Source organism: Mangifera indica, chromosome 6, assembly GCF_011075055.1.
Source record: "Mangifera indica cultivar Alphonso chromosome 6, CATAS_Mindica_2.1, whole genome shotgun sequence".
In the NCBI taxonomy this organism is placed as follows: domain Eukaryota; kingdom Viridiplantae; phylum Streptophyta; class Magnoliopsida; order Sapindales; family Anacardiaceae; genus Mangifera; species Mangifera indica.
This window is the reverse complement of record NC_058142.1, coordinates 17390958-17416304: the sequence shown is the minus strand read 5'-3', so window position 1 is coordinate 17416304 and position 25347 is coordinate 17390958. Positions and strand designations below refer to the sequence as shown.

The 25347-nt window shown below is 32.8% G+C and overlaps 2 protein-coding genes across 3 annotated transcripts; one reads left to right on the top strand and one right to left on the bottom strand.

The window, feature by feature from the left end:
* Positions 1-205: 205 nt before the first annotated feature.
* LOC123218725 (sister chromatid cohesion 1 protein 4-like) lies at positions 206-10678 on the top strand. 2 transcript variants are annotated; one of them, XM_044640310.1, is made up of 16 exons: positions 206-1042; positions 2585-2846; positions 3235-3332; positions 3469-3518; positions 3660-3703; positions 4360-4462; positions 4600-4761; positions 4879-5476; positions 5571-6008; positions 6183-6327; positions 6845-6981; positions 7583-8466; positions 9096-9129; positions 9573-9681; positions 9929-10055; positions 10304-10678. In XM_044640310.1, exons 1-16 carry the CDS (start codon positions 919-921, stop codon positions 10400-10402), a joined length of 3414 nt encoding a protein of 1137 aa, XP_044496245.1. In that variant the 5' UTR covers positions 206-918; the 3' UTR covers positions 10403-10678. The 2 variants fall into 2 exon arrangements, with proteins under 2 accessions (XP_044496245.1, XP_044496244.1); XM_044640309.1 differs by having other exon boundaries at positions 207-1042; positions 4360-4471.
* A 1922-nt stretch (positions 10679-12600) lies between these two features.
* Positions 12601-19536, bottom strand: LOC123219058 (beta-glucosidase 42). Its single transcript, XM_044640774.1, has 13 exons — positions 19288-19536; positions 18521-18587; positions 18225-18283; positions 17662-17737; positions 16888-16962; positions 16733-16820; positions 16149-16374; positions 15359-15474; positions 14737-14948; positions 14628-14662; positions 14408-14510; positions 14060-14168; positions 12601-12943 (listed from the first exon to the last, which is right to left on the bottom strand). The coding sequence occupies exons 1-13, from the start codon at positions 19519-19521 to the stop codon at positions 12748-12750; spliced, it is 1596 nt and encodes a 531-aa protein (XP_044496709.1). The 5' UTR covers positions 19522-19536; the 3' UTR covers positions 12601-12747.
* Between the last annotated feature and the right edge of the window lie 5811 nt (positions 19537-25347).

Here is a 25347-nt window from a genome sequence, read left to right as displayed (position 1 = left end):
GGTGTTTAAAAATTACTTGAAAAACTAAAGAGTTTGAACATAGTTTTTTATCAAGTTTAAGTCCTCTATTCACGTTTTCCGCTAGAGGTTTGAGCTCAAGTTCTCCATAAAGGTGCCCAGGTCAATTTGAAAACGTTAATTTATAGTAAACATGTTTACAATCTCAGCCGTACATAGCTCCAAAATTCAAACCAACGAGACTGTGACAAGTAAGGCGATCAAACAACTTAACTACACACGAACATGAAAACAAAAACTCTTTCTAAATCTGAACAACAAAAACCAAAAACAAAAGGCGCTTCTCTCTCTATAATTTAAGATTATTCTCTGGAAATTCAAACCAATTCAACTCCCTCCGTGCCTCCCGATCTCTCACTCAGCTGAAAGATAGAAGCTTTACGCTGCGTCGTTTTCCCGGCCTAAATCTTGGGTTTTTACTTCAGAACTCAGTTCAATACGATTCGATCTTCGGTTGGTGGGAAGTCTGGTGAATTATGTTGAAAATGGGGCTGGTTTTGTTAATTTCTCAGAAATTCGAAGAGGGTAGTGGTGTTTCGGACGGTAATTAGGGTTTTCCTTTTTTAGCAAGTATGGGTGTTTATCGATTTCGGGTTAAGTAATTAGGGTTTTTGGAGGATATTAGCTGGGCAATTGTACTGTTTTTTAAGATAGGGTTCCAGGTTTATTGTTAATTTGGTGAGTTTTGTTGGGTTTGATTTGAATTAATGTTTTGAGAAATTTAGGGTTTTTTTGGGAGTTCAATTTCTCTGCTGAATGTTAAGTGTTTATCTTTGGTTTTCTTAAGCTGAAGTGATACAGTATATGTAGCTGGAAGTTTGCATTTTGGGTTTATAATTTATAATTAAAAGTCGTTCTTTGGTGTATGATAAGATAGGTTATTTGAGTTTGGGGTGAGAAATGTTTTATTCACAGTTTATTTTGGCCAAGAAAGGGCCTTTAGGGACAATATGGATCGCTGCTCATTTAGAGAGGAAGCTTCGAAAGAATCAGGTGGCTGATACTGATATTGGAGTCTCAGTAGGTTAGTATTACAATTTACTGCTTTTATGCAATTTCAGCGCTTTATTTTTGGTCTCTAAATTAATTGAATTTTGTTGTTTTGTTAATTGAATCCTGTCTCAATTAAAGCTAAATTGTCGGATTCTGTTATTTTTATTTTGTAATTGAGTTTAAGATAGTGAACTTACCTTAGGTGGTAGAGTTTGTATTATTGGCTTCCTTGTTATCTTCTCATGCTTTTCTTAAAAGGAAAGAATGAGAAAATAATAAATTTCCACGGTGTAGGTTGTTAAACTCAATCTTTAGGTTGCAGAATATGTGGGAACAAAATGAAGAAAACGATAACTCATTGTTGAATTGGTTAATTAGCTTGCTGCCCTTGCTGAAGCTTGTGTTATAGATGCATATTGCTGTGTTAAATAAATCCTGTCTCAATTAAAGCTAAATTGTCGGTTCTTTTTTTTTTTTAAATATTTAGTAACTGAGTGTAAGATAGTGAACTTACCTTAGGTGGTGGAGTTTGTATTATTGGTTTCCTTGTTATCTTTTCATGCTTTTCTTAAAAGGAAAGAACAAGAAAACAATAAATTTTCTATCATGTAGGTTTTGAAACTCCATCTTTAGGTTTCAGAAAATGTGGAAACAAAATGAAGAAAACAATAACTCATTGTTGAATTGGTTAATTAGCTTGCTGAAGCTTATGTTATAGATGCATATTGTTGTGTTAATTTAGTTTTTTTTTTAATTTTTTCTCAGCTAGTGAGATCTTTTTGGCATATCTAAGTCTTCTACTTTATAATATCATTGAAGGACAGACATGGAATTTTCTGTTTTTTATAGGCTCGCCCAATTCCAGAGCTAATGTTAGTCTTCTTAATTATTTTACTGTCATTGTTATGGTAAAGAAACAAGATATTAAATTTTGAATTTTTGGAGGTAGTTATAGAATGAGTTTTATGTGACAAAATCATTTAACAGGCGCAGCTTTGAATTCTGTTGATGTTAATACCAATTTTGCTTGCTGTTGCTGGTTCAAACTCCATGATCATAATTGTTCTGTAGTCTGCTTTGCTCAGTATTTTGCATTCCTTTTCTCACATCATGTGATTGGACCATTGCTCTTTGACCATTATGTAGATTTTAAGATTTTTGGGTTTCCTTTAGTTATTAATGTTTACTCACATAGTTTATCTTATTGCCATGATGGTCAAATAAAAGAGAAAAGTGTGGTCTGATCTAAATATTATGACTTGTACATTATGAAGATATTAATTTCTTGTATATTTTTCTCTAATGATGTAAAGCTTGTATGTATAATTACGGATGCTCTTCATTGTTTAACTTTGCTGCAATAAACTGAGAGGCTGATCTTTGATCAATTATTGTTTGTACATTTGAGGAATGTTCCTTAGTTATCACAGAAATTTAAAAAAAAAAAAAAAAGAAATAATTCCACATCTATCATTTTTATGTCAAATCTCAATTCTGCTTCTTTATTCCTGTTTCTTGTAACAACTGTTTTTTAGTTGTCTAATGCATAATTGTTTTTGTTCATTTTGAGCAGACTCAATTCTTTTTCCTGAAGTACCAATTGCACTTAGATTGTCCAGCCATCTTTTGCTTGGTGTGGTGAGGATATATTCTAGAAAGGTGAATTACCTTTTCGATGATTGTAGTGAGGCATTGCTTAAGATAAAGCAAGCTTTTCGCTCAACTGCAGTTGATTTGCCGCCAGAAGAATCGACTGCGCCTTATCACTCTATCACATTGCCAGAGACTTTTGATCTTGATGATTTTGAGTTGCCAGAGAATGACATTTTCCAGGGGTTAGTTCCTAAATGTTCCAGTCTGATTTCAAATTTGTTGTTATTTACCAAACTTAAAGCCTAATTCTGCGATGATTTATCTGCATAAGAATCACCTTTTTCTGTATAGTAGTTTCCCTTATAGGGTCTTGGAGCCATGGCCAATTAGTAGATAATTTTAGAATGTTGGGCTGTCTGTAGCATCATTAGTTGTGGTAGCCTTTCTGGACATGTGACTGAAATATCAACTAATAACCCAAGTTTTAAATGTTCTTCTTGTATGATCTATTTAATATTATAATGAGAGATCATAGTTTTGCATATTGATAACTTGAATTGATGGTAAATTACTTTGTTAAGCTTCCCAATGGAAGAACTCATATCTTTACAAACTTAAATCTTTTTGCAGTAACTATGTTGATCATCATGTCAGTACAAGGGAGCAAATTACCCTCCAAGATACCATGGATGGTGTGGTTTATTCCACATCTCAGTTTGGATTGGATGGTAAGGACTTCTGCATGTCATCTTGTGGATGGTTTACTGCCCATCACAGCTTGGATTGGGCACTTTGACTGGTTAATAATGTTTGTTGGCATAATTCATTTTCTCTTTATTAAAATGTTTTATGATTTGTTTCTAGAGCGTTTTGGTGATGGTGATGCATCTCAGATTGGTTTAGACCTTGATGAGGTAATTTCTTTATATGCTTCCTGGTAGAGTTGTAGTTGGTAGTTGATAAAGTTTCTTAGAAATATTGCACTAAATTTCCGGTATTCAATTTCTACTTTTATGTGTTGATCATTTATTATGTGTTTGATTTATCTTAAGCAGGAGCTATTAAGGGTTACAGCTTCAGGGCATGATGCTGTTTCAAAGTAAGCTCTTTATATCTATAGCAGCACTGTTTGGTTTCTTCATTGCTCATGCCCTTTGTTTGGATACCTGATTTTATGATTACTTGGTGTAAGCTGTTTACATGTATTGCATCACCATTCAATTCTGCCATTGATTATTCTTCTCATTACGTGTTGTTCATTAGCTTGTTTTTCTATGTTATGAAAAGGTGCTTGTTAATTGTTGTGGTTGTGGCCTGTACTAAGCTATCACCTATAATGTCATAAGTCAATTATCTAACTGCTAAGTGCTTCAAAAGTAACACGTTTAAGCAGATTCCAGAACTGTTCTCGTGATTGTTATTGGCATGTTTGATAAATAGCTCTGATGAGGAATAATATCAAAGATTACTTTGTCTCTTTAGTGATTGTTCCCCCTGTTTGCCTAGTGTATGCTTTGAGATGTACACAGAGAAACACATAACATTTTGAGGAAGAAAATAGTTTTGCACTGTGAATTTACTCCACTGCATGATGCAGTTGAATCTATCAGGCACAATTGTGCTTGTTCTTTAGGATTTGAGTGGAATTTTTACTGTAATTCCTTCTTACTTTTCGTCATTGAGGGGATGCTAATATTTCTAAAAAATTATTTGGAACATTGAATTTCTTGATGTAACTTTATTCCCCAATTGCAGTGCTGATCCTCAGGGGTCTGTCAAATCGTTGACACCTTGGGAAGAAGATAATATTGGTGAGCGGATAAATGAAACTTCAGAAGCCACGGCAATGAATGACAATGTAAATCAGGTTAATCTTAAATTTTCCATCATGTTATGCCTTGGTTGTTTCTGTATTTGTTATTTAGTAGCTTGCTTATCTGAATATTGTAGAGATGATTTGGTCTCATAATCACTACCTCTTTCCATTGTGACCAGCTTGAAAGACTTGGTGTCCATGCGGAATCTCTTGAGTATGCTGAAGCACCATCTACTCCAGGATTGGTACAAGAGCCAAATTTGTCCTGCGTGCAGGAGGCTCAGGCCAGTGATGATCATTTGGAATCAGAAGATCACAATTCTAATGAGTTAGTGGCTACGGTGAGCACTATGAATCCTTTAAGTAAGCCAGATTTGCATCATGCATATGGCAATGCTATGGATTGGTCTTTACAAGATAGTTCAACTTGTGACATTGTTCAGTGCATGCCTCCTCAGGTGAATGGCAACCACATTGGAGGTCTGGAGGTCAAACACGCGGAGCCACTTCGTGACTCTGTCAACTTGATGCCTATGGTTTTAGAATACTCAGAGCGGACCATTGGTGCATTAGATGGTTCAGACAGGATGGAAAACATGCAAAATGCCAGTGTAGGTGGGAATGTCCCAAATATGATATCTGTACAACAAGGAGTTAGGTCAGATGAAACTGCTGCATCTCCTTGTTGCTTTCATGTCACCTCACAGGAACTGAGTCACAGAACCTGTCCGGATAGCACCAATGATGTATCAGAAGGTGATTTGATGGACGGTCAAGGTTCAATCAGGACTAAAATTCAAAGTGATGCTGAAATTTCTGAGAATGTACCCATGTCTGCCGCACCGGCAATTGTGGATGCAGAAGGCCATGCCAGTCGGGAACCTAAGGATACAACGGCTGCAAACAAGCCTGGTGATCTTGAAGAGATGTCATCCAATGTGTTAAAGCCATGCAGCTCACACCTGAGTCAACCTGATATGTCTTCTCCTGGTTATGGACATTATGTTGAGATACACTCATCAGAGACATCTAGAAGGGCTCCTGTTGAGGTGCAAGGTTTGTAGAATGATCTTTATGTGTTTCATTTAATTTGATTCTCTTGTATCGATAAACTTTGATTTGGCTGGACTAAATGTAATCATTTTTATAGGTGAAGAGTGCCATGTTACAGACATTTTGCAATCAGAGAAAGATCAGATATCAGGGCCTTCTATATGCGGGGAAATTGATGCAGATAACAAGAAATCAGATGAACTTTTGGACAATGTGGTCTCCAATGATCAGTTAGAAAATTTGAACAATTCTACGAGTTTGGAGTTGCCTGAACCAGAAAAGCTACTCTCTGTACCAGAGGGGTCTCTTGATAAACCAAATGATTTGCTTGTTGATTCCACTCCAGAGAAAGCTTTAGTGGGGAGTGATGGGGTTGATGCTGGAATCAAACTTGTGTCAGGGAAAAAACGTAGTTACACAGAAAGTACACTAACTGTAGAGAGTTTAAACTCATCTGAATCCTTTGGGGCAGCCAGATATAAGAGAACTTCGGAGTCCATTCCTGATGATGATGATTTGTTATCATCTATTCTAGGTATCAATTTCGTTCTTTGTTGATAACAATGCATGACATTTCTGGTGTATTGTGGTTGTTAGAAGGACCAATATATTGAATGCCATTTCCTTCTAGAGTTGTGGAATTTCATGGTATGTAAATTATGCTTCTAAAAATATATTTATGGCCGAAAGGAATTTATTCTTGTTTCAGTTGGAAGAAAGTCTTCAGTTTTAAAATTGAAGCCCACGCCTCCTGCCCCTGAAGTACCATCTAGAAAAAGAACCCGTTCTGTGCCTCAAACTAGTGCTTTGAAGAGAAAGGTGCTGATGGATGACACCATGGTCTTGCATGGCGAGTATGTTCTTACTATTTTACTTACTGAAGCTTATGTCCTGACAATTATCATCAGTTCATAATTCTTTATCAAAGTTATATTATTCATATTCCTTTCTTAAGTTTATTAGGAATTTGGTTTCTGAATTTGGCATTCTTCATTGAGAAACAAAATTTTCTTTCCTTATTTTTAACTGGCTTAACAATGCCTTTGCAGATTTGCTTAACATGACTCATTGCCATTTCTTTTTGACAAGAAAGTTTTAAACTTTATTGAAGAAAAATGAAAAGATGAGTACATCAGTAGAATAGATATCCACAAAAAGAAAAAAAATATCAATTAGGTGGCTTATAGAGCTGCGAAAAGAAGTGATTAGGTTGTCTTTACCTGGTATCCTAAGTACATATCAGAATGCTTTCAAATGTTAAAGTTTTATCAAAGTATGGTGGGTTTGATCGCTTGTTCTCCTAGTTATCACTAATGCTAACCTCAACTCTTTTAAAACTTCTGATGTGTTTATCTGCATTGACTTCTGAAGTATAATACGCCAACAATTGACAAATACTGAAGACATACGCCGGATACGAAAAAAAGCTCCTTGCACTTGCCCTGAAATTTTGATGATTCAGATACAGTTCTTGGAGAATGAAATATTCAGTGAACCCATATTTACAGGTGAGTTATAATGCTAAAGGTTCAGTAGTCTGGCTGACCCTACCCCTGCTCTTTTTTATGTAATTGAATAAGGGGTTCTTATTTGTTTTTTGAATGATATTGGGTTCTCACTCACTTTCACTCTCCTCCTCCCCCTCTTGCTTTTTTCACTCTTTCTGTTTTTTCCCTTCTTGGGGTTGAATTTCTACATATCCAATAGCTGTGTGTGTGGAATCTATTGATATTTATCATACCTAAACATAGTCTTGTGACTAAAGTATTGATGGTACCTTAGTAGAACCTTTTTGGTCAAAAGTGGGTATCTTTGGTTTCAACATTCCACTGTTGGGTTTACTCACAGTTTGCAAATAATTGTCATCATCATGCATTCTGCCTGTGAATTTGTGACATAGTTCTTGAAATATGTGAGATCTGATATTGGGGGATTCAAGTTTCATCAGACAATTAATGTGATGTAAGTTGTATCGTAATAACAATTTCCAAAATAATATTATACCTCTTCCAAGTTTTCATCTTTGTCTTCCTAAATTTTCATCAGGTAATTAAGGAGTTTTTAACATATACCTTGAGATTTATCAGTTGGTTTTTGTATATGTTACAGGTATGTCAGCAGAATTGATGAGTTTGCTCTGTGAAACACCTGATCTGAGCAGAATCAGGGTTTCAGAAACTGATGAGAATCATGGTTCTTCTGAACCAGCAAAGGATGTGGAGTGCTCATTTAGGTCTAATGTTGAAGATGGAGAGGATGGGAGCAAATATCCTGAGGTTCATGTTGAAGCACAGCTTGCAGAGACTTTCATTAGTGGCCATGTCTTAGGATCTCATGATATTGATGCTCGAGGGGGTACAAATGCTATTACTGATGCACCTGAGCTTGAAGCAGTGCAAAATGAACCCTTGGCTGAGGTAACTGAAATGGACATTGACAGAGCTAATGTTGAAGTTGCTGAGACAGCTAATTTCTCTGCTGAGATTAACTGTCCTATAGAAATTCAGAACATGCCTGATGAAGATAAAACCAACGGTGCATATGCTTCTCTTCAGATAGATACATTGGGCATTACACCTGAGCAGAAATTGGATATTAAACCTGTTGGAGACAATGCTACTTTAGTGGATACAAGCAATGGGAAAGTAGTTGATGCTGTTGAAGGAGAAGATACTGTTGCAATTGATACTGAATTGAAAGCAAGGGATGAACTTCCCCTGAAGGAAGGCAAAGTTGGGGTGTTTGTTCAAAATGAGGGTGATGGCCTGACAGATTTTACCGCAAATGGTGTTATGAATGAGGATGGTTTCCAGTCTGCAGATTTGGGTTGTGATAGGTTGGACCCAAACTCAAACCTTGTATATGGTGAAGAACCTCTTATAGATCCTACAAATTCAGTTAAACATGATACAGAGTTGAAAGACACTTCATTGAATGATGAAGAAAACCCAATCTTTGTAGATGCTGACCATCCTGCTGCTGAAGATCGTGGTGTAAGTTGGACAAGTGATCTTCTTTCTTTTTGGATTTTCTTGTGTAGTGTCTTCATTTGTTTCGTGAGTCTTTTTATTTCAATTATCATGTGTATCCCCCTTATATACCTTTTTCTTTTGTTGAATTGCAAAACATATGACTTAACTTTTTTGCTCATCTAATCAAGTGTTTACCATAGTGTCTCTTGTCTTTGTTGCTGTTCTGTCCTCTTTCTAACATGCCTGTATAATTTATTTCCTACTTAAGTGCCTGAATTATGTATGTGTTTAGCCATGACAGTTGATAATAATTGTTGTATAGATATAAAAATAAATATTTCCTGTCCATTGCATGTTAGGCTGCTTGGTGATTGAAATCAACAGAAATGTATCATGTTACCCATTGGATACATTTTGATATATTAAATCAGACCTATTAAGTTTTGTTTTAATGACATACACAAGTAATATAATATTTTGTATCTTTATTATTTTATTGAAATTATAGTAGTGGGTAATACAGACAGACTTGTTGATGTGGATAATTGATGTAAAGACTCTGTAAAGTTTAATATCTGCTGACAGAGGTGAGGCTCCCCGTAGATACTTTTTGAGGTATTTCTTAAGTGCTGTTTTCCTTTGTGATACAGGAACTTGAAGGCATCACAGTTGAGCATGATACAGGTTAGCCTCTGATTCTTTATGTTTAAATTATTGCTTTGGGTTTTTTATGTATCCTAGAGTTGTTGTTTTTCCTCATGAGAAGCTTTAAACAGATATCCATTAAGTTTATTGGCTGAATGAAGCACATGCTAACTGAAATATACCCTTTATGAAGTGAATTTTGAGATTGGCACTGGCCACCACTGTAATAATTCTGTAATTTCTGAAGCCTTTCATTGTGTGGCCTTTTATATCTTTCAAACTTTTATGTTCTGTTTTTTTTTTTTAATTGTTAGCTTCATTTTCTACTGGGACTGGAAATACCAAGAAATCTCTGATACGATATCCCTTTTTGTGTGATGATGCTTTTAAAATCTGTGATCTAGGATAATGAGAAAGTGTTCAATTTCTAATGCATGTTTGTGCTGAGCTGGTTGGCTGATTTTGTTTCATTTCATTTTCAGAATTTCTGAACGTAGATGACGATGAAGTAGCTGAAGATCATGATGACAGGGATGGCTGTCCTGAAGACACTCGCCTTCTTGAGAATAGTGGATGGTCTTCCCGCACCAGGTGTGTATGCTTCTTCTGGTAGATAGTATTATTACCACACAATCTTAATGTTTTTATCAGGATATGCCCTCTGAAATAGATTATTAGGGTATAATTGAGTTACCGGGTTTATCAGGGTTCTCAATTTTATCTTCTTTTTTTTTTTTCATTTTCAATCTGAATAATGTATCCAGTTTGTACCTGTTCTGCTGTTGTCAATTTACAAGGAGCTATTTGTTCTTACAACCATTTATTTGCTTTCTTGTAGGGCTGTTGCCAAGTACTTACAAACTCTATTTGAGGAGCCTGTACATGGAAGAAAGCTTCTGGCCTTGGACAACTTATTATCTGGTAAAACTCGCAAGGAAGCATCGAGAATGTTTTTCGAAACACTGGTATGTTGATCAAACTCTTACAGAATTGAATTACATTTGACCTTTTTGTTTAATAGATTGTGCATTTATCAATGAATCGGTTGCTACATGTAGTATTAGTCAGTATAGGGAATTATGATCGGTGTTTTCTCTTATGAGAACCAAAAAAGCATGAGGGCTCTGGAATTGTGCAGTTTTTATTTCCTTATACATACACAGCTCAACTCCAATATTGTTCATAACGAATTCTCATTTTGACTAACTGTCAGGTTCTGACAACAAAGGATTACATCCAGGTAGAACAGCCAAAGCCCTTGGAGAACATTAACATAAAGCCGCGAGCGAAGCTCATAAAATCAGACTTTTGATCCCTCACATAGGAAAGGCAGATAATGTTGAAAAGATTTATGTAGTTGTAGTTCAGCTGACAGTTGATCCGGATCGGGGATTTTTTTCTTCACTGGATTTTTACCTTTTTTTTTCCCTTTGCTTTAAATTATGCCCTTATTTAGTTGATGTAATTGGTAGGTTTAACAACAAGATCAAGTGTCACAGGTCATACTGTTGATTGTAGCCACAATGTTGTAATGGATGATGAAGTATAATAAGTATATATCTGTATAATATTAACAGTTTCCATTGAAGATGTTGCTTCGTTGTCTGCATTATGTCTTTCGTTTCCCAGAACTATTGCTAATTACAATTTAGATCACTTCTTTATTTGGATTTTGTTAGATAAGAGTGTATCATGTGATTTATGTGCTTGTATGAGAACAATAAGAGTGGATTTTGATATGAGTTGAATCGAGTTTAAGATCAGTTCAAGTTTGGACTGAAGGTTTAATGTCTAGTTTGAGTTTATTTGAATTGATGTATGATATCATTGGAATAGTGTTGTCAAATGGGTAAACAGTATTGCTGGTAGTATAAACAATATTATTAGATGAATATTTAAGTTTAAACAAAGTCAAATCGAGTATAAAGTTAAATTATTTTTTAATTAAGTTTGAGTTTCAATTTATCATTCTCGAATTAACTCTTTTGAATTTGAGTTTATCTTAAATTAACTCTTTTATATTTGAGTTTATATCAAACTTGATTTTGTTTTTTATTTAGATTCAATATGAATTGAATCTAACCCTAGGCATGGTCGTGGACTTGTGCAATTTTGATGACATTCAAAATCTATGAGAATGTTTACGGCACATTAACTACTATGTGAATGTACAGATGGACTTTGAGATATCAAACACTTTCTCTTTCTACCTGGTTTCTTCTTTGAAATAAGGCCAAAAGACTTGTTCTCACTTAAGATATTGTGAAAATTTAAAGTGGTTTTTTAAATTTATAAAAACTAACCATCTATTTATAAACAAAATTTTGCTAAAAAACCTTAATTAAAGTTAAGGATAAACTGTCATTTAATAAAATAATTTAAAAAACATAAAATTTATTATATTTTATCCTTTAAGTTTTAAAAACTAATAATTTTACTCATGCCTAAAGTTTTAAAACTTTGAAAAATAGTATTTTCCTCTGCCCAAACTGAGGGTTTTCTTCCTCGCCACTCCGACGAATGATAACTAGTCTTTCTTCCTCTTGGTGATGTTTTTTAGTTCAAAGTCTTCTCCTCTTAGGTGAAATCTAGACATCCTTTGTCTAGATCGAAAAATCCAAACAAATGAGCCCTTCGTTTGGACGACAAGCATCATCCCAAATGATGACGATGAGACCAAGGTAGCAACATTGTCTGGGATGACAACTTGTTTGGATGACACCTTCTTCACCCAGCTGATGGGCTTCTTCGTCTGGATTTTTTGATTTAGATAAAGGACGTCTAGATTTTTTCATCTAGACATTGCCCAAGGGCTTTGAACCAAGAGGCATCTCTGGGACAAAGAAAGATCAGTCGTTGTTAGTTGAAGTGGGGAGAAAGAAAACCCTAAAGTTGGGCGAAAATGCTACTTTTCAAAGTTTAAAAATTTTAGGAAAGGTAAAATTGTTAGTTTTTAAAATTTAGAAAGGAAATATAATGAATTTTATGTTTTTTTAAATTGTTTTATTGAATCATAGTTTTCCCTTCAACTTTAATTGAGTTTTTTAATGAAATTTTGCTCATGAGTAAGTGTTTAGATTTTTGAAAATTAGAAAAGATCACTTGAGGTTTTTACTATACTTAAGGTGAGAACAAGTCTTTTGGCCTTCAAATAAACCAACCTAAACTTAGTAACTAGAAGATAAAGTAGATTAAATGAATCATGACAGTCGAATTATGTATAGTATCGTATATCGAAAATCTAATTTTTTGTATTATGTATCACATCGTAAGATACATTTTTCTACAAAAATTAAAAAAACAATTGAAAATTCTAATTACACACTATTATTTAAAAAATATTATAAACACCTCGTGTAATTCTAAAATTTCTCAAATGAACTCCTTACCACGACATTACTTTTCCAAAATAGTATATTGATCTATATCGGTAATATGCATCATATTATATAATACGTCTATTGTGTCATAATAATTTTCAATACACTATCAGATATATATTATATATCATAAGATACTAATAGCTATGCTTAAAATGTCATTAAACACAAGGTCACTAGATACAACATTAAGCAACCTAAGAAACTTCATAGGCTTTGTTTGGTCAAGACAAATTATTCAGCAAGGTGACTAGCTATATATTTTAAGCATTGTCAATTACTCTTCTTTGCCACTCTTCTCTTCACCGCCTTTCAAGAAGCGCAAGAACCAGTAAGCTGAAGATTTGGGGTGCCTGGCAAGGCCATTCTTGTAATCGACATAAACTAATCCGAAACGTTTCGTATAACCTTGGGCCCACTCAAAGTTGTCTAACAACGACCACGCAAAGTATCCCCTCACGTCCGTGCCATCCCTAAGCTCAAAAGCAATAAACAGAAATCATTTTCTGTTCGATTCACAATTTCTAAACAGTTTATGCAAGTAAATGTCTGATACTCATCAGCAGGCCTAATGCAGGTGCAGACACAAATGTTGCAAGGTTGATTCTAAATGACTGCATTATATTTAAGGCCATATGTAGAAATCTGAATCAAAATGAACTACCAAACAATATGCAGATAAAAAAAGTCTATTTGGGCATATGCTAAGTAAATGTCTTGAATGATAAGTAAATAAGCAATGTTATATATACATACATTTAATATACAATTTGAGTACACAGATAATGTGTTATCATATAATTGAATATTACTTTATTTTTAATTCAAAATTACTTACTCACAAAATGATATATCATCTTGCAAGCAAATAATGTCATCTCATCAATACGGACACTTAAAATTCGAAAATAAGGAGTTTCAAGAAATCAAGAGCCAAAGCCAATACGGTTTGTAGATCTTCATTACTAATCCACATAGCATATCCATATGCATTATTACATAAGGTGTTCCAAACTAGGGAATGACATGCATGATGCATAAATGCAATTAACTGTACAATTGAAATGACAGACTAGCCATTAGCTCGGTGAAGAACAAGGGATCATAGCAATGAGATAGAGAATTAGCCAGCCACAAGCATTGTAGATGAGCTCAAATTTTATGCAACAAACTCAAATAGTGTAACATCATGATTCAATAGCTTGGTCTATTGTCAAGATAGTTGTTAAATCTTGGTCCAATTGCCTGAAAATATTGTTCGTTTTGGACATTTCATCACAGTTTTACTTTTAAGCTTTGCAACCCAAAAAACATTTTAATAGTTTAGAAGTTCACAAATTATTTAACCAGTTTTGTTTTATCATCCTCAAGTAATGTGAGATACCTATACATACTTAACATTTCTCCCATGTTTTGTCAATGTGCAATTTGCCTAAGGTTATTACAAGTGTCAATGCAGAAAAGACAACCAGGTATTCGACACCAAGCATCAAGGTTTGTACATTTGAGGAAATGTGAGCCAATTGTAAAAGACAGAAACTTGAACCTTCCATGAGAATTGTAAAACGGTAGAAGGTTAAGCGACTCACTTAATTGCCTGAGAAACTGCAGCTATGTATTCCCTATAGTACCGAACTCTCAACTTGTCATCCAGCATTTCATGGAGTGGGGATGTGTCATTGTCTTCATCGTCCATACCTTATAAATGAAGAAGAATGGACAGTCAGATAAAAGGAAAGACTACCATTTTACTAACTGAACCTAAAAATTTTACCATTAATGAGACAGCTTCACAACTGATTAGAATTTTCATATGTTATCCCCATAAACTCAAGAACGTATTCCAGTAACAAAATAAAATTATTTTAGCATGTTTGCTAGATACACTTGGTAGCAGAATTGATTTATTATTTCACAGGAATGGTTAAAATGCATACCGTTTTCAGTGACATAAATTGGGGGATTATTGTATGTTTTTGCTATGTAATTAAGAACCTTCCGAATGCCCCACGGAACAACATAGAGCCATTCTGATGCTGCCTGTCATGTATGAAAGCAGACCATTAAGCATCTATAAGATTTGCAGTAGATAGCAAGTAAATATGTCCTTTGGCCTTTGTGAGTGTGTGTGTGTAAGAGAGACAGAGAACATTATACCTTCTCACCAATTATTTCACCCCCTTCCCATTCAACTGATGACAAGCAAGAAGATTAGAAGAAGAAATGAATTTACAATGAAAAACTTGACAATAAGTTGTAATTATACCGGTTCTCTCCATCTCTTGTGCTTTATAATAGTCACCTTCTTCAGGACTAGTTGAATGAGCAATGAACCTGGAGGTATAATGGTTCAGGCCAACAAAGTCCAAGGCATTCTTAAGCAACTTCTTTTCTTCCTTTGTGAACTCAGGAAGCCGATCACCCAGTCTTTTATGCAAAACTTCGGGATAGTCCCCATAATACATTGGATGCAGGTACCTGTGCATAAGAACAGAATGAAGGGGGGGTTTCAAAATAATAATGTAGTAAAACATTTACTTAATAATGTATTAACATTAACTATTCTACGAATCACATAACAAACTGAAGCCCTTTTATCAACGAATAAGTTAGAAATAAACCCCTGATATTTTAGCCAATGTAAGTGTCACAAGTGTATATAAAAAGTATGAAATGAATATTGCATTAAAGTAACAATTTCACAAAAAAAAAAGAAATGCAATTGAAGAAGTACAGATGAGAAAACAGGCAGTGAAAAAGATTCAACTCTGCAATCTATAAGCTATGTCATATCTATGAGAATACATGTTACATCAAGAAATGAACATAACAGCATTAGAAAACTTATTGAAAGAATAATAATGTTGTTTAAATACAAGAAGCATTACCATCCAAGCTGAAAATCAAGGCGCCTTGCTGCTGCAGATAGATCTTCAATTTTATCAGAATTAGCTTCTGCCCATTCACAGTCTACAACCAAACCTACTTTCCCCCCTTGCTTGTCCTGGAACAAGAAGGATTATAATTGCAGCAACAACAACAGAATGTCATTATTCTAGTTGTCCAGGTAATACAATTTTTTATTCAAGAAAATAAAAATGTCAACTTCATTGATGTTTTGCAAAAACAATATAATTTAGTGGAAATGGTTCAAAATTATGTCAAAAGAATTAGCTAACCTGTATTACATTTGAGCATACTAAACAATAATGATTGAAATGTTTGGTTTGGCTATCCTTGTGGACATTAAAACCTAACAAGAAGATACTTGGTACAAAGATTCATTCTAGCTTTACTATTTTTTTTCAAATGAATGATACAAAGAGCGATAATTGGAGGGATATTATGAAGCAAAACTATCAGAAGAGTGTTGTTTCCAAAATTCATTTACTTAACAAACAGCAGTATAAGATCAGAATCATTGTTAATGTTGCCAGTAGAAATTTTCATAAGCAAGTTGGATAAATCCAGTGTTGTTTATTAGAGTGGTAAACTAATAACCAAAACTAGAAATCAGAATATTCCGTAATAATATTGGAGATATATGATATTCTAGCATCTATATTTTTCTTTGCAGATGTGCTATCTTACTCCAACGCGACTGTCAGCACATTGCAGGCATAATACAGAAAAATAACAAAACAAGAGCATAATAACGTGAAACGTTGGGTATTATACCTTGTACTTGGTTTGATATATTGAAAATGCTGTTGCATGGGCTAAGATCTGGTGGTGTGCAGCCAAATATGGCTCTGTTGATGAATTTTGACTTCTTCCTGGAGCAAATATCCCAACATCATATCCATTAACTGCAGTCTGAAGGGGTTCATTAATTGTAATCCAGTCCTTTACTCTATCACCGAAATGTGCAAAGCAAGTATCTGCATAAATTGAAAAATATTTCCTGGATATACCCAGACATAGAAGCCACATTACAAATCAACCCACAATAACAGGCCGCTTTAAAGACTATTTATGAAACTTGAAAATCTCATTCTATGCCAAAAATATTGAAAATAATTTAGCAATGAAATTTCTCTCACTACAGAAAATTGAAATCAGAACACATTACTCAGTATCCAACCCGAAAGCCATATGAGATATTCATTACTAATATTTGGCCCTTATACCATTTTTAATTTAAGCTATTATGCAATAAATTGTATAAAAATTATATTAAACAAGGGAATGACACAATAATAAACATTGTTTAATTACAAAACTTTGTAATTAAGCAAAATTACAGTTTGCAGAATACTTACACAATGTCCTTATTTAACCATCCTCCCATTGACTCATGAAGATGTAATGGAAGATCCCAATGGTACAAAGTTATAAAAGGCTTAATACCTGCTACAACAGAGTAGTTTAGCGTTTATAGTTGCTGCAACTAGAAGGAAATCAAGTGGCTTCATACCCTTTTGAAGAAGAGCATCAATGATATTGTTGTAGAAAGCGATCCCTTCCTCATTGACTTTGGTTCCTAAGCCATCTACAAGCATAGAAAAGAGCAGAAAGATAATCTATTTCATTGTCACTGGGAATCAATATCTAAATTGAGTTCACAAAACTAGAATAACATGTTGACTTGATCAAATTCTACACGAGCATTGATCAATTATGTGTTCTGGACTACTGATAAGAAATCAACCAAATTATGTAGTATACCAGCTTGTTAAGTCTATTCTATATTTTGGATTTCCAAATTACTATAAAATGTAAAGTGAATTGTCACATCGGTAAAGGCAGTTCACCAGTCTTAATTAACCTCTTAACTGAAAAACTTCAATTATTAGGTAAGGGACCAACAATTATATTGAATTATCACACTGAATTTGCATGTGGATTAATACAACCACAACCAGAAATACAAACATAACCACAAGCACGACTCATTACAGTTTAATTAATAGAATAGAGAAATTTGACAAAAGATCACTTTGTTTTAACCTAGTTTAGATACCAAATTAAGCAACCATGTTTAATCTATTACTTAAAGGCTCAACAACAGTATTTAAGCTCTAACAAACTACAATCCGCTCGAGAGATATCTTGACAAGGCAGGAAAAGAAGGGTGAAGGAGACATTCAGTGGATGCAAGCTTTTAGCAGAGTGGTAGTTAAGAGTTTTCCACAACTAGCAATGTACAAGACAGAAATCTTAAATTATACTCTCTAGTAGAAAAACATACCAGGGAAGATACGAGACCATGATATAGAAAACCGATACGCATCAAATCCCAATGTTGCTATGAGGTCGATATCTTCCTGTGTGTTACTAATTAAATTTAGGAAACTAAAATCTGACAGTTGAAAACAAGTGATAATACAAATGAACATTTATAATATTAAAATTAACACTCTTCATGAACTAATGACACTGGCCAAAAATAAACAAAATATATGAAACTAAAACTGGCACTTCATGGATTTGCAACTGCTCAAACTAAATATCATTCAAGTTCAGAAGTCTCAAAGTAGAAGTTTACAATCAGAGAACATTTTATGAGTTTCAGTTCACCATGGATAGGTTTGGCTGTCACTCAAGGGAAAACATAATAGGCTATCATGCGTAATTATAACATGAAGTCACATATAAGAAACCCTTATCCAGGAATGAAGAAGATGGTCAACAGATAAGGCTGGAAAATTGTTTCTTCCCGTCGCCTCCTCCCCAATCTCCCACAATATAGCCAATGAAAAGGTTTGACAGTTCATAGAAGTAATAATGGTGGCTAATATCATTAGTACTGACCTTGTATCGATGATAATGATCCACTGCAACATCACCACTGCTTTTGTCAATAATTTTTCCTAGGAAAATGAAAAAGAAAGCAAACCAAGTTTGATAACCAGGATCAATGTCAAAATTGACCATATGGATTAAAGCAAGACAGATCAATTCTACAAGAAGCTTCTGAAATATTGAAAAGAAAAAAAAAAAAAAAATATATATATATATATATATATATATATATATATATATATATATGTATGTATGTATGTACGTATGTATTCTTTTCAATATTTTATGGAAAATTAACTGCAAACCTTCAGTATGTGTGAAAGCATCCCATATACTTGCACCCCTACTACCATCCTTGCAGGCTCCTTCAATCTGTAAACAATCAACAGAAAAAAAAAAAAAAAAACCTTTCAAGAAGTTGAGTTTCACAGTTTTCTGAACCATATTGCCGAAAAACAATACGACACAAGTAGACTAATAAACGATCACAATTCTCACAACTTCATGCAGTATCCTCAAATTAGTTAATGTTAAGACAATTCTAGTAGCTTCTGTCACACAGTACTTTGTATTATAAAGGCGCTTCCTTTTCTTCTTAATTGCACTTCAAACCTCAATGAACATGTAAGAAAACAACAGGGAATAAATATACTTAGTCTGTGTCCACTGTCACACTAATCTCATTGCCCCATTTCCACGTTCTTCTTTCTTTTCCTTAGTTAGACATTTCACGAAAAGGTAACATTATATGTATCTCAGACAAGTCCATTAGGGATCAAACCAACAAGTGAACAACACCAACCAATGCCGTGAAAACAATTAAGCAAAAAATTTTGGTACCGAAAGAAATATAATCATAAATCCATAATTATTTCAAAATAGGATTTTGACTCATACCCAGATCAGAATTTGCGAAAAAAGAGAACAGTAATGAACATTTAACTCGATAAAAATTTAACCAGATGAGGATTGGGCTCATATATGCATGTATTTGAAAAAAGGGAAAAAAAAAAATAGAAAAACCCAGAAGAGAAGTTGCAAGAAATTTGAAGATTAAAACAAACAAAAACACCTGATAAGCAGAGGTGGCAACTCCAAAGACAAAATCAGGAGGGAAGTCAGAGCGAGTGACTTGTTTATTGTTGGATTCATGATGGCCGTTTTGCTTCAAGAACTCATCTTTCTTCACCATTTTAACAAGAGAATGAAAGGGAAAGCAATGAGACTGAATTACATACAGTTCATTCATTCGCCATGTATAGATTATATAGAACCTGGCAGTTGTAAATGGCATTGACAATGCCATGGCGGTTGTTAAAGCACGTGATTGGTAAAAAAGCACGTCATTGGTGGAAAAAATTGAATGACGACAGAATCTCAGTGAACCCAAATGGCTATGTCCCACCGAGGTTCGGACGAGACGATAAATTCTCACTATCAAACTTTTAAAATATCAAATTACCGTCAGTTATTAAAGTAAAATTCAAGCTAAATCTTCAAACCTTTAAAATGTCAAATTACCACCGGTTATTAAAGTTAAATTCGAGCTAATTTAAATTTGAATTTGATTAATTAAAAAAATTAAACTCAAATTAGAATTTAAATTCGTTTAAGCTAAGCTCATTTTGAGTTTGGTTAAAATCTAACCTTACCCATCATCTAGTTCAATGTTTGGTTTTCTTAGAATGGATTGTTTTGCTCTTTTAATAAAATTATAAAATTATTATAATATTTAATATAAATGTTAAATTATCCATATATTTTTATTAGTTTAAAAATTATCACTTGGACTTATAAAAAAAAATCAAAATTTTAATCAATTTTAAAATATTGTATTTTGATCATTTTTTTAAGTGTAATTATAATTTTAAAAATTTCAAAAACACCTACTAACTTTTTTGTTAATAACTTAATCATTCTACAAATTTTATGAACACTTTTAATATTTTTAAAAATTATAGTGTATCTTAAATTTTTAAAATAGAATTAAAAAAGGGAAAACATTCGGAAAATAGAAAAATAAATAAAAAAATAGAGAGAATAAAAGAAAAATATAAAAAGTTATATAAAATAACTATTTTACCATTTTATTTAATAAAATTCATTAACGGGATTTGATAACTGATAGAAATTTAATTTTTCAAAACTTAAAAAATAAAAATTTATCATTTCAACACACATTAAATGAGATTTGTGGGAAATAGTCTTTTTGGCCAAAGCACAAATGATTTTTGTGTTGAAACCAAATCAATGACACATATTTATTTTATCAGTGAAACCATGTTTTATATAGACTTTCTTTACAATATATTTATACAAAATCATTTAATTATAAAACGAGATGATATGGGTAAGCCAGTCAAATATTAACTCGATTAAAGGACTAATTTAGGTTTCAACAATCTGATTAAATCGATCAATAGTCAAATTAGTGATAAATTAAATGAATATTATAATAATATTCAATTAAGCAAAATGGTCTAGTGGCACGTAATGTATAGTCCTTACTAGATAAATTCAATCAAATCTTAGTAGATGCAAAATTTTTTCAAACAAATTTGCCTATTTAATGATTATATATAAAATCTAAACTTATATTTGAGAGTAATACTATATGTATCTATTTTAGATATATAAATATATACATATTTATATATGTTATCATATGATTGAGTGTTATTTTATCTCTAATTCAAAATTACTTAATCGCATAATGACACATATAATATGTATATATTTATATATTCAAAATATATACACATAGTTTTATTGTATATTTAATGCTCTGGTAACACGCATGACCATATCTCTAGTTGGATTCAAGTATTGGGTTCAAATTCTAACCATTGCAAAATTTTGCAAAGAAATTATATATTGGCTCACAACATATTAACATCAATATGATGGTTTGAACATATTGATCTAATGCGATTGATTTGGTTCAACCGTGGGTTGAACATTGGCCTAGACCAAACTAATCATCACATCCCAATTAAATTGGTTTGATCAGTTGATTTGATCCGAGTTTAAAACACTAGTATATAATTTGTCTTTATCATCCTAAAGGTTCTAAAAAGCTGGTTAGAACACCTACAATTATACAATAATACTCCACATACTAGTAATGAGTGTAAATGCGGAAATAAATAATGATATATCTTTATGTAATTTAAATTAATGATAAAGTAACACACAATTAAATAATCATATGTCAATGTTCATAATTATATTAATAATAAGGACAAAGGACTATTTCCCCTCCAAGTTTAGATGCGTTCTCAAAGTTATATCTGTGAGATTTGAAAAACTCAAAGTCCCACTCATCTTTTTAAAATCTCAGTTAGAGTTAGGGGTAAAACTGTTATTTAACAAAAAATTTAAAAGACTAAAATTTCATTACATTTTCCCCCCTCAGTTTGAAAATCTCATAATTCCTTCTACCCAAAGTTTAAAAAATCAATATTTTTCCTTTAGGGTTTGCAAATTGTCATTGAAGACAGCCACCTTCGGCCGTCTTGACTTTCCCTCCTAGCTTAACTCTTCATGTCGATTACATTCCAACTATCGGTAAAACTTATTTCCTCTAATAAAGACAAAATCATCTTCATCGGAGACGAAGACGACCATTGAAAGTCTTAGATGAAGGCGATGTGGTCCCTTGAGACCTTTGACAATCATCTTTGTCGAAGAAAATAGGTTTCGCTGGTGGTTGAGATGTGATCGACAAGGAAAATTAAATCGGGAGAGAGAGCCAACGCAACTGGAGATGATGAACTTAGCCTTCTCTAGTGATGATTTACAAACTCTAGGGGGGAAATGTTAATTTTTTAAACTTTTGGATGAGAGAATTATGAGATTTTCAAACTAAGGAAGGTAAATATAATAAAATTTTAGTTTTTAAATTTTTTTTGTTAAATAACCATTTTACTTTTAACACTAATTGAAATTTTAAATTGATGGGTGAGATTTTATGTTTTTCAAACTTCACAAGTATGATTTTGAGAACATATCTAAACTTGGATGAAAAATAGTCTTTGGCCTTGCAATAATAGTGAGTGCATATAACGTTGCTCAAGATTAAATTAAAAAATTTGATAAAATCACCCTTGAGCAAACTGATCGAAGATGACTTTGGCATGTGAGAAACGGAACTTTCTTGATGCACTTCACTTTCAATTGCCATAGAAATATGCCAAGTGCCTAGCCTTTTAAATAAAGTTATTCTTCTCCACTAAAAATCAATTCTTGTCCATGTCATATTTTGTTGGCATGCATTGAAGTATACAGTAGTTGATTGGGAATTGCCACCTACCAATCTAACCAAATCACCCCAAAGAGCCAAAAATTGCATCACAATGGATGTAATTAGGTATGAATTTGAATCGAACCGAATTTAGATAAAAACTAACTCAAATTTAACTTAAATTCAGAATGACCAATTTAAGATCAAGTTCAACTAATTTGAATCACTAGAAAACTTTTCAAAATCATCGAAAAGACATACTCTAATTTGAGTTGGGTCAAACAACAATTTAACTTTGAGCAGTTCAAATTGAATTCTTCCTTAGATGTAATGCATGGTGGAAAATGGTAGAGAGATAGCATATCTTTTTCAACCTTGTGTCATCAAATAAGATTTTATTGGTAGTAAAAAGTTGAGTTGTCAAATAAATTGAATTTAGAATTTATAATGCATTAAAGGAGATGTAATATTGACAAGATAGCATTATTTATTGTTATGGCCAAAAATCTTATTCCCACCCAATGTATAGTATAATTCAAATTCATATCTATTAATTTTTAAAAACTTAAAATCTCATTTATAAACTAATTTTTATTAAAATTTTCAGTTAAAATTAAAAGTAAAATCATTATTTTAACAATAATGTTAAAAAAAACTAAAATTTTATTTTTTTTCCACAGTTTTAGAAACTGATAATCTCCCCCTAATCTCACAAATTCTAGTTTTGAAAAATGACATTCCCCCGCCCCTAACTTTAGGTTTTAATACTTCTTCAAGTTTTCCTTGCGGTCACCCCCAAAACTTTTTGAAACTTTTATTTCACCCCCAAAATCCTATCCCTCTGTTGACCCTTTTTCGACGGCCTTTTCTCTCTGTCTTCACCCACCTCTTTGCCTAGGATCAAACTGTCGTTAGTCTAGCATCCTTCTCCAGCAAGGTAGCAATGTGATTCTTCTCTGTTAAGCGTGATTTCTCTGTGACCACCACTCTACGATTTCTTCGTTGAGCGTGATTTCTTAGTGTTGCTAACTGGCAGAGGAAGAAAGCGACAACTCAGTGTCTCTTAGAGTGAAGGTCTATTCGTTTGGACACTGACAAGTCTAGATGATTCGTCTAGATTCATCAAATCCAAATAAAACTCGTCTAGACAACGAGTTTATGGGCCGAAAGATGACGGGTTCTTGTTAGAGAGGTGAAGAGATGGTGATAGTGATGGTTTATGATAGAAAAGAGAGGTCGCCGGTTGCCGAAGATGATGGTTAAAGAGTAAAGAAAAAAAAACCTTAGGTTTAGGGGTGAAAATATGATTTTTCAAACCAAAAAACTTTTTTTAGGGTGAATTTCTCAGTTTTTTGAACTTGGGGAAAAAAATGTAATAAATTATATATATTTTTAATATTATTATTAAAATGATGATTTTAATCTTAACCCTGACTGAGAATTTTAACGAAAATTGGCTCATAAATGAGATTTAGGGTTTTTAAAAGTCAGTGAGTATAAGTTTGGAATTATACTATATCTTGGATGGGAATAAGTATTTTGGCCTATTGTTATCTCAATACTATAATTCAACCATGCATTAGTATACATTTGAAAAAAACAACTTTTAAAAAGCAAGAAATCTCTTGAAAAATGTTTTGAAAATCATATTGAACTAACTAGTTTGATCAATTCTACTGAGCAATGTTCTATGCTAATAGAAAATTTAAGAAATTTTGGTTGTAAGACATAGACAAAGACCTATAGACTAAATGTATTTTAGTTTCACATACAATTGTCTTTTTGCAAAATTTTGCAATGCTAGGATTTGGACTAAACAACACTTTGTAAATGAAAGTAAACACTCATTCTTATCAAACTAAATCCAGTTATGATTAACTATAATTTGGATTTAATATAATCAAAATTAATTTAAATATTATTTTTAATAGTTATTTAAATATTACATCATTCTGATCATTAGTTAATCTAGACTAGTTCTTTCATCAAATGGTATTTTTCAATTAGGTCTAAAAACATTGTTGTTGATATACATATAATATGTATCCAACCAAAATCATTGTCTTGGTGGTGCATAATAAGACACATAATGGTTGGGGGACGATAACATGACATCATATTGACGTTAGCTAATGTGTTGAACTGGGATTGAATAGATGTTTGAATTATGATTCAAAACATTCAATGCATTCATTGTCAATACCTAAAAAGATTTAATTTGGATTGGATTGGCCACCCAACCTCAATTGGATTAGTTTAATTATTCGATTTGATTTTCAACACGTTGATTAGTACAAGACTTTTTTTTTTTCCAAGTGAAAGCTAGAGATATCAGATAGATTGACTCTAGCAATAAAAGTTGTGAATAGCATAAAACAATGTCATTGTGATTGATAAACATTAAAATGACATCGTTTTAATTTATTTATATTTGATTATAATATTAAATCGATTTCAACTAACCAAACTTGAGTTTGACTACTCTTAAGCTAAATCGAGCTTGAACTGGCTTGTAAAGAACTTGTCAAACTTAAGTTTGGTTTAACTTGAATTCGACCCTAATTGTAAATCTTTGAATGTTAGATTTACAATGTCTCCAACCCTGCTTGGGTAGCTATTTCAAGTTGGGCTTTATTTGCATATTGGGCTATCACGTATCTATGACCTTGGAACCTCCTAAACTTTGTCATAGTTTTGGGAGATTTTATTACTAATTTGATTGTAAAGAGAGAGAGAGAGAACTACGTTTATTAATATATCGTTTTGATATATAATTCGATGATTTTAAATTAAAAATAAATTAATATTTAATCACATAATAATATATTTATGTTATATTATTATTAATATATATTCAATCACATAATAATTAATATATAAATTAGTATT

Coding starts and splice junctions, on each gene's coding strand:
- LOC123218725 (XM_044640309.1), top strand. CDS start 919: ATGTTTTATTCACAGTTTATTTTGGCCAAGAAAGGGCCTTTAGGGACA. Junction 3,704..4,359: donor GGGCATGATGCTGTTTCAAA/GTAAGCTCTTTA, acceptor CCCCAATTGCAG/TGCTGATCCTCAGGGGTCTG. Junction 6,328..6,844: donor ACCATGGTCTTGCATGGCGA/GTATGTTCTTAC, acceptor TGACTTCTGAAG/TATAATACGCCAACAATTGA.
- LOC123219058 (XM_044640774.1), bottom strand. CDS start 19,521: ATGGCATTGTCAATGCCATTTACAACTGCCAGGTTCTATATAATCTAT. Junction 16,821..16,887: donor TGATGCTCTTCTTCAAAAGG/GTATGAAGCCAC, acceptor CTGTTGTAGCAG/GTATTAAGCCTTTTATAACT. Junction 14,949..15,358: donor CTTGATTTTCAGCTTGGATG/GTAATGCTTCTT, acceptor TCTTATGCACAG/GTACCTGCATCCAATGTATT.